Source organism: Cynocephalus volans, chromosome 2 (genome assembly GCF_027409185.1).
Source record: "Cynocephalus volans isolate mCynVol1 chromosome 2, mCynVol1.pri, whole genome shotgun sequence".
NCBI classification, from domain to species: domain Eukaryota; kingdom Metazoa; phylum Chordata; class Mammalia; order Dermoptera; family Cynocephalidae; genus Cynocephalus; species Cynocephalus volans.
The window spans coordinates 208159904-208173940 of NC_084461.1; the positions used below are offsets into that span (position 1 = coordinate 208159904).

At 56.2% G+C, this 14037-nt stretch overlaps 2 protein-coding genes across 6 annotated transcripts in view; one reads left to right on the top strand and one right to left on the bottom strand.

Moving 5' to 3' along the window:
* The first annotated feature begins 8988 nt into the window (after positions 1–8988).
* Positions 8989–13017, top strand: DERL3 (derlin 3). 4 transcript variants are annotated; one of them, XM_063086886.1, is made up of 7 exons: positions 8989–9133; positions 9249–9314; positions 9389–9462; positions 9581–9674; positions 10107–10302; positions 10791–10881; positions 12842–13017. In XM_063086886.1, exons 1-7 carry the CDS (start codon positions 9041–9043, stop codon positions 12948–12950), a joined length of 723 nt encoding a protein of 240 aa, XP_062942956.1. In that variant the 5' UTR covers positions 8989–9040; the 3' UTR covers positions 12951–13017. The 4 variants fall into 4 exon arrangements, with proteins under 4 accessions (XP_062942956.1, XP_062942955.1, XP_062942954.1 ...); XM_063086885.1 differs by lacking the exon at positions 12842–13017 and adding an exon at positions 10986–11197; XM_063086884.1 differs by lacking the exons at positions 10791–10881; positions 12842–13017 and adding an exon at positions 10438–10652.
* Positions 13018–13334: 317 nt separating this feature from the next.
* The window catches only part of SMARCB1 (SWI/SNF related, matrix associated, actin dependent regulator of chromatin, subfamily b, member 1), a 34157-nt gene continuing 33454 nt past the window's right edge, over positions 13335–14037 (bottom strand). For both annotated transcript variants that reach the window (XM_063087162.1, XM_063087161.1), the window contains exon 9: positions 13335–13697. In XM_063087162.1, the coding sequence (XP_062943232.1) occupies positions 13658–13697 (40 nt within the window). In that variant the 3' untranslated portion in view covers positions 13335–13657. The remainder of the gene's footprint in view (positions 13698–14037) is intronic.

Sequence of the window (14037 nt, forward strand, 5' to 3'; positions counted from 1 at the left end):
GAGCGGCTCTGGGCCGGCCTCTTGGCCTCGCTGGACCTCAGTTTCCTCATCCGTCAGTGGGGTTGAGAACGATGTGGTGTCCGAGGAAGTGCTGCAGAGCCGGAGCAGCCTGTTGCTCCATGTGACTGAAGGACACCCGAAGGCCTCTCCTGCTTGTAGCCTTCCCTATCCCTCCCACTTGGACTGGCATTTCTGCCCACCCAGAGGACAGTAGGCCAGAGGTCAGGAGGCCTGCTGACCTTGCACACCAGGCTGCAGGGAGGACAGTGAGCCACATTCGAGCACAGCAGGCCGGCCACAGGCCTGGCTGCAGCTGACACCAATGGGACTCCTGCAGTCCTAACAGGTACTTCTGTCTGAGCCTGTTTGCTCCCCTGTAAAATGGGGACCTCATAACAGCTGACCTGCCCACTGCACAGGCGCTGTGCCCTCGGGCCCCTGAGTGTCTATTGCCCCTCCCTGGACTGGGCATCCTGAGGACTGACACCAGGCCCTCTTTTGATCCCCACACTTGTCCCAGACAGACCCTAACCTTGGGTGAGTGCTCATGGGGGGCTGCAGCCTAGCTGGACATCCCCAGCCAAGGAGGGGGACAGGGGTGCAGAGGGCAAGGCAGCTCCTGCAAACCCTCCCTAAAATTCTGCTTCACCCTCCTCCTCAGAGCTGGCATTCACTCAGGTTCTGGGTCTCATTTCTAACTAATGGTTCAAAAGAAAGAAAGAGGTTTGGATCCCCTTACTGGCCAGTCGCCAAAAAAGAAAAAAAAAAAGATGGAAAATAAAAACCCCAACCCTACAACCAGCTGAGGCGGCCCTCCTGGCCACCCTTTGATATTTGAGGACTGAATAATGGGGCTGATTGCGGATGAGAGATTTGAAGCAGTCTTAATTAGAAGGAAAGAATCTCCTCATGGTCGGCTGTTCTAAAAATACAGCTGTGTCCACATCTGGAGGGGAAGGGTGGGGGTGTGGGAGGTGGATATGGCGGTTAGGCCAGAGTCTGAAGCACTGACGTTTGCATTCCATGGTGTGGGGCTGCCCCTCTCAGCAGGGCCCCTCCAAAGGAGGAGGGAGGATGTCAAAGCAGCCAGTCCCCTGTGGCTAGGCCACATGCAGTAGGTTTGGGATGTAAAAGCAGAGCAGGTAGCCCATCCTTTCCTGGTTCCGCCCTCATTTCTTCAGGCAAGTCCTTTCCACACCCGAGCCTCAGTTTCCTTCACTGTACAGAGAGGACAAACAGTGGACTGTTTAGTGCACACTGGTTCTTTTACCAACCCACACTTGACCTGGGCAGGGTGGGCCATTTAGCCATAGGCTTCTGACCAGGGAGGGGATTTTCTCTGGATTTTATGATTTGGGGTGATATTGTCAGCTTTTATGAATTTGTCATTTGTTTTGTTTGCGTTCTCATTCTAAATAGATACTCACTTCAGTACCTAACCTTGCATTTGTGATTTGCATTCATTTTCTTTTTTTTTCTTTTTTTTCTTTTTTAGTCTTTTTCGTGACTGGCACTCAGCCAGTGAGTGCACCGGCCATTCCTATATAGGATCCGAACCCGCTGCGGCAGCGTCACTGCGCTCCCAGCGCCGCACTCTCCTGAATGCACCACGGGCTTGGCCCTGCATTCATTTTCTTAAAGAGGCCCTCTAATACCTCATGAAGGTGAAGTGCATTGGAGGGCTGAGAGAATGTTTTGAGGAAAATGTGAAGCAGGGATTCTGGTGGCATCAGTGTGGGAAGACACACCTGGATTCTTGTCCCAGCCCATAGGTATGATCCTCCCACCTGGTGTGGGGAGCACCAGCCCCACATGTGTGGGAGCAGGGCCTGGCTGCTTGGAGAGGGTGTTGGTGGGTGCAAGCCTTGTGGGAGGTGGGGTGAATCCTGGGCCTTTCAGGGGCTCTCCTTCCTCCTGCCCATGGCTCTGAGTCACTGGTCCTGAGCAGGGGCTCCCAGAGTGCTGGCCCTTGTCCCTCCAGGTCCCTCCCAGGCCCAAACCAGCACTACTTGATGATCTGGCCATTGGGCAGCACAGTGTGGCCTGGAAGAGCAGCACAGTGTGGCCACAGGCTCCACCACACATGTAGGCCTGTGCAGCCAGACCCCTCCATGTAGACTGCATAGATAGGCCACACAGACTCACGCAGGATCTCTAAGTCTTTTCAGTCTCCATGAACTCACATCTTAGCCCTGCCACTTGGCTGACTCTGCCAAGCAGATAATCTGCTTCTCCCAAAACACCACCCCACTGAGCCTGAAAATAGCTGAGGAGGGGGAGGGGAAGCCCCCCCAGCCCCCCCCCCCCGCTAGACGTTCTGGGGCTTTGGGTAGGTGGCTTTGACATTCCTGCACTGCCACAGCAGGAAGTGGGAATTACTGGTAATTGCTAAGGGTTGTGACAGTGGGGCACAGGCTTGGGTAGGCCCCACAGCCAGGGGCTGGGCAGAGACCATCTTGTCCAACCATCAAGGGTCAGAGACAGCGAAACAGAGGCCCAGTAGGCAGGAGGAAAGCAGCTCAGGGCAGAGTCTCATGTTGCAGACACTCTCCCAGAGCCCAGAGCTTGCAAAGAGGTTTCACCTCCAAACCAAGGCTAGAGAAGGGTCTGAGGCTGCATGGTGCTAGCTGATTGGTGATGCCTCTCGCTCCCCTATGCCCCAGCCTTGGGTTGGGAATGGTTGACCTCCTGCCCACAGGCCCCTTCCAATCACTCTCATGGTGGCAAAGCCATGACTGTCACCCTGCTGTCTTGGTATCTCTTTAGCTGTGTGTCCTCAGGCAGCCTCTCTTAACCTGTTTTCTCATCTGTAATAGTAACCTACTTTAGCAGGTGGTGGTGAGGCTTATGTGAGTTTAGTGAAACCCATGGTGCAGAGTCTGGCTAGGAATCACTGAGCAACTATTATTTCCCACACTCCTCAGTGTCCTTGCCTCTCCCGTTAGCAGCGCACAGGTCCATTCCTGCCTCCTCATTCCTGCCTTTGCTCAAGCCACTTCTGTTTCACCACTATCCGCATTAAGAGCCCTCCTGCCCGGTAGCCCCGCCCATGACTCTGTGCATGAGCAGCTCACTGGTGTGGTCTCCCCTCTCTACTTGGTATGGGATTCAATGTCTTCCCCCTGGCCAGAGAAAGACCTCCTGCATGACAGAGGTGGCCGCACTGCCTCTCCCCACCTCCCCCTTCAGGCCACTATGGACGTTCCTGCCCACAGGCATGTGAGAGCTCCAGGCCAATGAAACAGGCCTGAGAGAGAGGACTGTCAGGGGCCCTGCAGAATCCTTCCTTGGTGCATTCTTGCTCACAAGCACTCATTCATTCGTGGCAGAGATTGGCCTTGTGGAGGAGGCCAGCCACATCAGCCACAGGAAAGGACTCCCCCCCAGAAATCTCTGACACCCTTACTGTGGAACAGAGTAGAAACTTCAAGCTGAAGGAAACCCTACAGACGGATGCTTCCAACCTGCCCGTTTCACAGATAGCGATGCTGAGGCCAGGGGGACAGGAAGTGGCCAGCTCCCACGGCCAGCCCCAAGACTGCAGATCCAGGCCTGGAGTCCAGGTCTACATCTTCACACATCTGCATGTTTACCAAGCCCCAGCCCGTGCCCAAACCAGCAACAGATACCAAGGCTGGAGTAGCCATTCTATGGACAACAGCAGTTCCTGGAAAAGTCTGGATCCTGCTCCAAGGCTCAGAGGGCCAGGCGCGGGTCACTCCCTCTGCAGCCCAGGCCTGACACAGCCCACCTGGACAGTTTGTTGTTCTTGTATTCCAGCCATGAGCAGCTGCTGCTGTGTGGGTTCCGGATTTGGTGCTGCTAAAAATACCCTGTGGCTCAGACAGGAAGGGCCAACGGGGACACAGCTGCTCCTGTGAGGGGCTGGCTGGAGATGTGGTGGAGGCCCATCCAGTGCAGTTGGGGATCCATGTGCTGGAAGTGGGTGGGCCCTGTGCTCACAGCCCAGGAGGAAAAGACCCTGAGGGCCAAGTGCTCAGGTCTGGCAAGGGCACCAGCGTGTACACATTCACCTTATTTCTGATTCTTCTAGTTTGTTACCAGGCATTGGGACCCAACCAGAAGATAGATGAGCTCTGGTCCCTTCAGGGGTGATCAGGGAGGGCTTCCTGGAGTAGGGAGAGTTTCCATCGCCTGCCCTTCCTTTCTTCTTTGAACGGAACATCTAGACTGGTAGGGAAAAAAAATGAATGAATGAATGAATGGTGCAGAGAGCTGGAGCTGTCCCAGAGGAGAGAAGCCAACGCCAGAATAAGAGGTGGCAGTGGTAGTGAGGCAGACTAGAGATGGGGGAAAGGACTGGAGAGTTCCATGGGAACATCATGTGTGACATGGGGCTGGGGGGAGGGTGCAGGGATGACACCAGGATTCTGGATTGTCACCAGGGGCTGATGAAGTGAGGCCTTTGAGGAGGAATGCAGCTCAGTGGGCATGTGCGGGGTGCTGTCCTGTCTGTAGGTGCTGGGAGAGCCTGGATTGGAGATTTAGGGGTCCTCTGGGGGCCATCAGAACTGGGAATCCTAGGGTTCCTTGCTTGGTAGCAGGGAGGGTTGCAAGGCCAGGAAGGTGACATAGGGAGGAGAGACAAGGGACCACAGGCCCTCCTACCCACAGCCCTTGGCATAGAAGAGAGATGTCATAGTGTCCGGCATGCCGCCTGCACCTCTGGGCCCCTGGAACTTGGGAAGCCCAGGGCTTCTCTCCATAAATTACCCTTTGGGGGAGCCTGAAGTTCTGAGGAGAAGTGGACCCGGTGTCTCCAGAGTGGCCTGTCCTGGGCCTGAGACTGGAAAGGAAAGCCCTGGACTGGTGATACAGGTCTGCTCCAGGCCCTGCTCTGTCTCCTACCAGGCCTCAGTTTCTCCATTTGAGGATCCCTGCAGCTGTGAGAACATCGGAACCCAGGGGCCGCTCCCTGCATGTCCCGCCAGCAACCCTGACGCCTGCCTGCACCCAGCCTCCCAGGAATGTGCTCTCGGCCCCCAACCCGGGCGTCTGCCTTATCGGCCCCCAATCGAAGGGGAGACAGACGCCCTGTCTGTCTGCTGTCGACAATGCCAGCCCCTCCCATTAGCCCCAGTCTGACCCTGAGCGGAGGGCCAGCCAGTGCCTGCTAAGTGCCCAGAGGAGGAATACCTCCCCTTCCCCACGCTGACATGAAACCCGACCTTCCTCCACTGGCTCCTTCACGCCTGGCGGCAGGCCCCTACCCTGGCGTCAGAGGCCCTTGAGGCTCTGGATCCCACCCTGCTGCAAGCTGCTGCCACTGGGGTGTGTCTGCTCTGCCTGGCCCACCTCAAACATGACCTTGACCTGCTTCACTGGAAATCCGAGGCTATCCAGTGGGGCTTCCTTGGCCTGCTCCCATCCCCAACCTCTCAGCACCTTGGTCCAAGCCATGATGTGTCCGGCCAGACCTTCTCCCTCCATCCCCCAGTGCTCCCAGCTCTCCCCCTCCACTCCAGAGCAGGGAGCTCCTCGACCCACTCTCATCAGGCTCTGGTGCCACCCTACTCCCCAGGAAACCCCTCTCAGGGCCCTTGTGGGACCCCCGGGCTCTTGGGATCCCTCTGAGACAACCCTCTCAGCCAGTTCTCCCTCTTGGCCAGTTCCAGTCTCTCCGGGGACCTCGGGGCCCTGTGAAGAGCATCCCTTGTCTTCCACAATTATGTCCAAGGCTGAGCTCCCCATGTGGATAAGGGCACATCTGTCTGGGCACCTTCCTCCACTCCCTCATGCCCACCATTATCCTGGTTACCAGGGTCCTTGGCATGGCTGCATCCCCCAGTCCCTTCCCAGGCCATGTCTCCGTGGGCTTCTCACTGCCTTGCTCCTGAAGCCCTCTCCTGGCTCAGCTCTGAGTCCACCCCTCTCAGCCTCCCTCAGCCTCCCCACCTGGGTTTGCCTGTTCTCCCTGACTGCTGAAGGTCAGGCTGCCCAGGCCTGGCCTCTTCTCTTCCATCTACCCTTGACCTTGGGAATCTCAGGAAGGACCCAGGCTACAAATAGCACTTAGCGACTGATGACTTACACTCACATGCGTACTGCGTGCCCCAACCTCTCCCCCAATGCCACACTCAAGATTTGTCCCAGTGGGTATCACACAGATACCTCAAACTCAGTGAGGCCAGAACAGGACTCTCCATCCTACCTGCCTTCTCCCCACACACTCTCCAAATTGATATAGGAGGTGTCACTTTCCCTGGGTTTAGGTATCAGGTCATGCCTCTGGGTTTCCAGCCACTCCCTGAGGGCTCAGGCCCCCTCCTCTGGGCTCTCCCCTGGTGGAAAGTTACTGTTGCCAGTTAGACCTATTTTCAGCAGGAACAGGGGGAAAATGAGATCATAGGGGGCTGGCTTATGCAAATCCAGTGGCTGGGCCTGCTTGATAGAGCACAGAATATTCTTGAATATGCCTGGTGCATGTGATAGAGTCTGACCAATGAACATACTCCAGGAAGAGACCAACTGAGCATGTGCAAGACAATGTTACATAACAGGGAAACACCCCCTTAATTGAATATTCATTAGATAGGGAAACTGTAAAAGCCGAGTCCCAGCAGCAGGTGGAGCTGTTGCTCACTTTCTTGAAGGCAATCTGGCATGCAGGCTGAGGTATGTATATCTTACTTGGTATCTACCTTACTTTCAGCAAGCAGCTGCTCATTCTCTAGAGCAAGCCTGCACTTTGTACTGAACTTTATGTGTTTTTTGCTTTTCTGTTAGACCTGATGTCTGTACTGAACTCACTTTTGTGTTAAACTTGGTGTGGGCCCTGCTAAGTCTCTGGAGCTATGCCTCCCTCTCTCCGTGGAACCTGTATTTCTTGTCTATTTTATTAAACTTGTTCTCACTATCTACTGTGACTCTGTCATTGAATTCTTTCCTGTGGCAGAATCAAGAATCTGGTAAGAGGACTGGGCTGGTTGAGGCCAACTGTCAGGCTTCCTGGACCCTACCTCTGACATCTATATCAGTAAAGACCATCCATTCTGTGGCTCAGCCCTTGAAATCACCCTTGACCAGCCCTGGCCAGTCTGTGGGGAAACCCACATCCAACCCTCCTCACCCTCCAGGTCATCACTGCCCAAGTCACCACTGTCCCTGGAAGCCTCCCCTGCTCACTGATTCCTCTGGCAGTCTACTGCCCTCACAGTAGATGCAGAGATTGTTTTGGGTTTTTTTTGTCCTTTTTTGTGACCGCGCTCAGCCAGTGAGTGGACCGGCCATCCCTATATAGGATCCGAACCCGCGGCGGGAGCGCTGCTGCGCTCCCAGCGCCGCACTCTCCCGAGTGAGCCACGGGGTTGGCCCCAGAGATTTTTTTTAATGTAGTAAAAAATATGTAATATGTCTCAACCATTTTTAGGTGTGTAGCTTAGTAGTATTAAATAGTCATATTCTTGTGCAACCATCACCACCACCCATCTCCAGAACTTTTTCATTTTCCCAAACTGAAACTCTGCACCCATTAAATAGTAACTCGCCATTCCCTTTTAATATAAGTGGAATCATACAGTATTTGTCCTTTTGTGACTGGCTTTTTTCACTTAGCATAATGTCTTCAAGGATAATCCATGTTGTAGCGTGTATCAGAATTTCATTCCCTTAGGGCTGAATAATATTCCATGGTATGGATGTACCACACTGCGTTTATCGATTCATCTGTCAATGGACCTTTGGGCTGTTTCCACCTTTGGCTATTGTAAATGATGTTGCTATGAACATGGTGTACAAATATCTCTTCAAGTCCCTTCTTTAAATTTTTTGGATATATTCCCAGAAGTAGAATTCTATTTTTAATTTTTAAATTAAATTGGAAATTAATGGTAATTCTACTTAAAATTTTTGAGTAATGGCCATACTGTTTTCCACATGGGCTGCACCATTTTATATTCCCACCAACTGTGCACAAAGTTTACAGTTTTTCCATATTCTCACCTGTTATTGTTTTCTCATTGTTGTTGTTGTTTTAATAGTAACCATCCTAATGGAAACAGGGATCTTTAAAAAGTGACAATCAAACGTCACTTCGTCACAGAGGTTTCCCAGATCACCCCATCTAGCCCAAGGCACCCACCTCTCACTTTGCGTTATTTTCTATTAGCGAATTGTCCCATCAGCACTAGTTAATTGTGCTAGTGACTATCTTCTTGGCCGGACCCTAAGGGACAGCATCTTTTGTTGGCTGCTGTATCCCCAGCATCTAAAGCACCGCCCAGCACACAGTCGGTGATCGATAAAAAGTTGAATGAATGAATGACTAAATGGAGTTTCTCTCTTCCACCAACATTTTGAGGCCCTCTCCAGCCTGTGCACTTGCTCCAGACCACCTCACCACCCCCGCGTCCCACCCAGGGCTGCACGTCCCCAGCCCCGGCCCCTCTGGCGGGCCCCCGGAAAGACCCCCGACAAGAACCAGCATGTTTGAGAGGCACCCTGGACATCTGGGGGGATTTGGACAGTTCCTGAGAGCCTCTGCTGTAGGGTAGGTGGGCATTTCCTTTCCGTTCCTCTCAGAGGGGAAACGCCCGGGTCGCCAGCGACGGGGTGATGGACCAGCAAAGACCCGGCGCGGCCGGACTCTGAGTCCCTCCTCGCCCTACTCACGCCCCCTGTGGCCTCTCCCCTTTCCGGTCTCTGGGCACCAGGCTCGGGTCTCGCCCCGCCCCAGCGATGCCGTGCGTCCTCGCTATTGGTCCTCCCCTAGAATGCCGCGAAGCGACCAGTTCCTCATTGGCCACAGGTTCTCCCGCTCCGCCAGCGCAGCCACAACAACCGCCACGTGCTCAACCATGCGGCCTGCTCATTGGCCACCAGCCTCAACCCGCCCACTCTCCCTTTCTCCCCCGACTTCCCTCTTCTTCCTTCCATTGGCTACCAGGCCCCGGACCCTTCCCTCTAGCCTGTGCGCCCTGTGCCTCGCCTGCAGATTGGCCGAGGAAGGGAGTGAGGCGGGTCTAGGAAGCCGGTTAAAGAGCGCGCTGCGTGTCGGGCCACGCGTGCATGAGAAGGTTCAATGGCGTGGCAGGGGCTGGCAGCTGAGTTCCTGCAGGTGCCGGCGGTGACACGGATCTACACCGCGGCCTGCGTCCTTACCACCGCCGCCGTGGTGAGCGGGCCGGGCGGGGGTTACAGCACCTGGCCCGGGAAAGGGTGTAGGGAGGGACGCCAAGGTTACGGTCTGGACTCGGGATCCAGCCCCTGACGCGCCCCTGCTTCCACAGCAGCTGGAGCTCCTCAGCCCCTTCCAGCTCTACTTCAATCCGCACCTCGTGTTCCGGAAGTTCCAGGTGAGGCCGCCCCGCCCCGTGCACCTGTCGGCCCGACCCCATCCGCCCGGCGCCTGACCGCCCGCCTTCCGCAGGTCTGGAGGCTCGTCACCAGCTTCCTCTTCTTCGGGCCCCTTGGATTCAGCTTCTTCTTCAACATGCTCTTCGTGTATCCTGCGCTGCGCGGACCCAGGCAGGGCGGGGGGCGGGCCCGCTAGGCCGGGAGCGGCCGCGAGTGGGGAAACTGAGGCCTCGGCCGGGTGGCACTTCCTATACTGACGCCGCAGGTTCCGCTACTGCCGCATGCTGGAGGAGGGCTCCTTCCGGGGCCGTACAGCCGACTTTGTCTTCATGTTTCTCTTTGGGGGCGTCCTTATGATTGTATCCTTCCAGCGGGCTCTGTAACTTCAGGCCCTGGCGCCCAGTCTGGAGAGGGCCAGGGTTATTCACTGCGTTTTAGGATGTATAGAGCGTCCATCGTGTGCTCAGCTCTAGGTCCCAGGGCTAGATCTTCAGTGCTGTACGCAAAATTCTACAGGGTAACACAGGAGAGCCAGCTACGGAGTGCCTGGAGCTGAGCCCTCAAAGCGAGTAGCCAGTAGAAACGGGGGCAAGAATGGGTAGTGGTTGGAGCCTGGGATGAGGTGGATAGGTGTGCAGGGCATATCTCCTGGGACCTGAAGGCCACTGAGTGATTCTCTCTGATGGGAGAATGTAGGACGATGAGGGAAGGGAAACCAGTGGAAGGGGCTTAGGAAGTCAGAGAGGTCCTGGGCATGAGGCCTGCCCCAGGGCACCTTGACTCTGGCCTAGCTGCTGGGACTCCTGGGCAGCCTGTTCTTCCTGGGCCAGGCACTTATGGCCATGCTGGTGTACGTGTGGAGCCGCCGCAGCCCTTCGGTGAGGGTCAACTTCTTCGGCCTCCTCACCTTCCAGGCGCCATTCCTGCCCTGGGCACTCATGGGCTTCTCGCTGCTGCTGGGCAACTCAATCCTCGTGGACCTGCTGGGTGAGCCTGCCTGTCCATCCTGCCCAACCTGCGCTGGCCGCTCCCCTCAGAACATGCTGTTTTATGCCTCAGTGTCCCCTCTCCCCTGTGCTGGACCTCTCATCTGCCTCTCCACTCCTCTTCCTACCCTCCCAGCTCCTGTTTCTTACAGCCCCTCCAACAAGCCAGCCGGCCCACAGGATTTGCATCTTCAGGGCTGATCTGCTGATGCTTGCGTGGGTCAGGGTTCCTGTTCCATGGCTCCTGCTCCTCCGGTGTTCTCGAGCCCTCCCTTCCCCAGGTCTTGCCCACCTCTGAGCCCTTTAAGTCTGTCCTTCAGGGCCAACCCTGGGCCGGCAGTCTGTGCAGGTTACTGGGGCACTCATGCTGTGGGCCTGAGGTTACTCTCGTCCTGGCAAGGCCTCCAGGCTGTGGATGGAGGCCTGCAGCAGGCTCTGGGACTCTGGGCTATGTAGGGTAGCCTCTGGCAGTCCATGGCTCTCTCGCAGGGATTGCTGTGGGCCACATCTACTACTTCCTAGAGGATGTCTTCCCCAACCAGCCTGGAGGCAAGAGGCTGCTGCTAACCCCTGGCTTCCTGTGAGTGCTGGAGATGACCACCCTCCCCTATGCTCCCTCAGACAGCTCCTCACCCCATGGGGGACCTGTGTGGGCCTCAGTTCAGCATGGGCCCCTTCCCACAGGAAACTGCTACTGGATACCCCTGAGGAGGACCCCAATTACCTGCCCCTCCCTGAGGAGCAGCCAGAACCCCATCTGCCACCCCCACAACAGTGATACCACCCAGGGCCAGCACCAGAGGTTCCTGGAAGGCCTCCACCCTACCTCGAACCCCTGTTTGCAGCACAGCAACCCAGCCTGGAGCCTGGGTCCATGCAAAGGCCCAACCAAATAAACAACCACCTGCAGCCTCTTGGGCCACAGCACTAGCTCCCTCTGCCTCGGCTGGCCACATGGTTCCATGCCTACCCTCAGCCCAATTGCAGATGGTAGGATGAGGGCCCACACAGAGCAAAGAACTTGCCCCCAGTCACCCAGCAAAGCTTTGAGCTCACAGATGACAGAATCGGGGTTCTCAACCCTACCAGTGCCTTGATGGAGCCTTGGGCAAGTCCTACCCAACCTGGAGAGTTGGCCAGGTCTCAGCAGCTGCCAGGACAGGGTTATCCCAGGTTGTGCTGAGCCCAGTCTACAGGTGCCCCTGCTCCCAGTGCCTTCAGGCTGATGGCAACCAGGCCTCTCCCATCCCTCATCAGCAACCTTGAAAAATGGACCTTGTGGGGTCAGGTGCAGAGGAGGTCCAGGACTGCATCCTCTGCCCTTTCTGTGAACTCAAAGCCTTGAGAAGTTTTCGCATTGGCAGAGTCCTGTGGCTGGCTGAGGCAGAGACCTCTGGGATGTTCTGTCCCTGCCATTTTAGCTGAGGACCTGTGTGAGCCTCATCTGACCCCCGCAGTTTACTTTTCTCTCCTGTAACGTGGGCATCAGATGACCTGGCAAGCTTTCCATGTGGCTCTAGGCCTGTCCATGCTGTGGTTTATTCCTGGATGCTCAGCAGCACTGGGGGCTCCCCCAGCCACAGGTTGTCATTCTCATAACAAAAATGTTCTCTGTTGAGTCTGACCTCAGGTTTGCAGCAGTGTGGGCTGGTGGTGTGAGAGGTGCTGGCCCTTCCCCAGACCCCTTGCAGGCAGCGGGTCTGCCTGCCCAGTGTGTGAGGTGGGAAGGGTTCCTTCCATCCCACCAGCTGTGGGGACACAGGGCTGTCTACTCCCTGATGGACTGGGCTAGCATCTTTCATGTCCAAAGCTGGCCAGCTGGGCCTGGAATCATCCCTTGTGTTCAGGGCCTTCCATTGAAGCCTGGCTGTGGGGCTCTGGTGAGCTCCACTCTGATGGAGGACAGAGGTCCTAAGTACAAACTCCTGGGAATGGTAGTGTCCTAGTACATGCTGATAGGAGCTCTTGGCCCAGAGAGCCTGGCCCATCTCACCTACATCCTGGCAACCAAGAACCCCAATCCCTACTCAGAGCTCTGCCCCTGCCCCACATGGGGCTCGGGTTGGGAGCCAAGTCCCTCAGGGACCCTGCCATGTTCGCAGGGAGCAGGGACCCTACCAGGGAAGGACCTGCCAGCAGCCAAGCGTGGTACCACGCAGTGCTGGGGGTCTAGGCCCACTATCTTCAATAAGACTGGAGTTTTGTGCCTAGTTTCTCAAGCAGTGCTTGGCTCAGAAGAGACCCATATGTGCCACCTTCACGGGTCCTATGTCCATTTTTTAGAGTGAGGACACTTCCCCATTACAGACAAGAACACAAAGGACAACGAGCTCATTGGAGGGAGAGTTGGGAAGGGGCTCAAAGCTGTGACTCCTCTCTACACACATGTACCCCAAGAACCAGCATGGGCCGGGTGTGTTATCCCATATTCCATACAACTGGCCTGGGAGGGAGGAGCTGGCCCAGGCCACAGCACCAGCCAGGAGGAGATGGACTCCAGTCAACCTGGAGATGGAATAGATGAGCCCTCCTGCACCCAGGCTGGTGACGCCCCAGCAGTGCCCATGCAGAACTGGGCCTTCTGCAAGGAACTCCAGGGCAGTGATGCCCTCAGCTGGCAGCAGCCTACAGCCTATCTGGATGTGGTAGAGCCAGGGATATCCAGGGACAGCTAGAGGGCCTGGGCTCCTCCCTACAGGCCAGCAAAGGGGGCAGGGGCAGGGCTGTCACTGAAAGGCTGGTGAGCACCCTGCCCTCTAAGCGTCACAGAGCCACACTTCTCATTTCTCCCCCCCCCCACAAGGACGTGCCAAGTATAGGTGACAGATGGGAAGCTGGAGAGCCCAAGGAAAAGCAAGGACTGGGCTCTGACTCCAGGGCCTTACAGGGTGCTGGGGTGGCTGACAGTGGAGCCCTGTTAACCCCCACCTGGGAAGCTGAGGCAGAGAATGAGAGACTTGGCATGTTGGTCTTGGCCACACCAACCCCAGCCAGGCCCCAGTCCTGGCTTCTCATGATTTTTATGGTATCATCTTGAAGAAATGAACATGACCTATTGCCTTTTATTTAAAAAGTGTTGCTAGCCCTGCCTAGGGCTTCTATACAAAAACAAAACACAACCCCAAAACGAGGCTTCTTCCTGACCCTGTAGACTGGGGAAGCAGGGGCAATGGACATAGGACTGGGGCCCAGCAAATGGAATGTGTGCTGGGAGAGGGTGACCTGGAAGTCCCATCCCCACCTGTTCCTCAGGATGGCACTGGGCTGTCCCCTTGCCTCTCTCTTTGCCAGAAGACGAAGGAGAAACGGTCCAATCTTCTGAGATGCTCCGTGGGAGCCAAGCACCGAGGGGCTGGTTACCAGGCCGGGGCAGTGTTGGCGAGACGCCTCATTCGCCTGGAGGAAGGAGATAGCATGAGCTGGCGCTGGCTCCCAGCCCTAGGCAGCTGCCTCCCACAGAGCTCTAGGGTAGCCAGGGTGGAGTGGGGACAGACAGGACCCCCAGGCCTTTCTTGGCCTGTCTGTTTCTGGAAGCTGCTCTTCTGTCCTGCCTGTTCTGGCCCTGCCCATCTCTCCAGGGACCCTGGAACCTGGGTTTGGGCTGTGGTCAGACCCAACATGAGGACTTGCTTTTGTTCCCTGCAGGGAAACCCACGCTGGGGACTGGATGGGGCCTCCTCACCCAGAAGCCTGCCTCTGGCAACACAGGTCTCTTTCCAGAGACCATGGGTCACTG

What these genes read in the sequence shown, in the direction of transcription:
- DERL3 (XM_063086886.1), top strand. Translation starts at nt 9,041, where the DNA reads ATGGCGTGGCAGGGGCTGGCAGCTGAGTTCCTGCAGGTGCCGGCGGTG. An exon ending in AATCCTCGTGGACCTGCTGG is followed by an intron (nt 10,303 to 10,790) that starts GTGAGCCTGCCT and finishes GCTCTCTCGCAG; the next exon opens with GGATTGCTGTGGGCCACATC. An exon ending in CTGCTAACCCCTGGCTTCCT is followed by an intron (nt 10,882 to 12,841) that starts GTGAGTGCTGGA and finishes TCCTGCACCCAG; the next exon opens with GCTGGTGACGCCCCAGCAGT.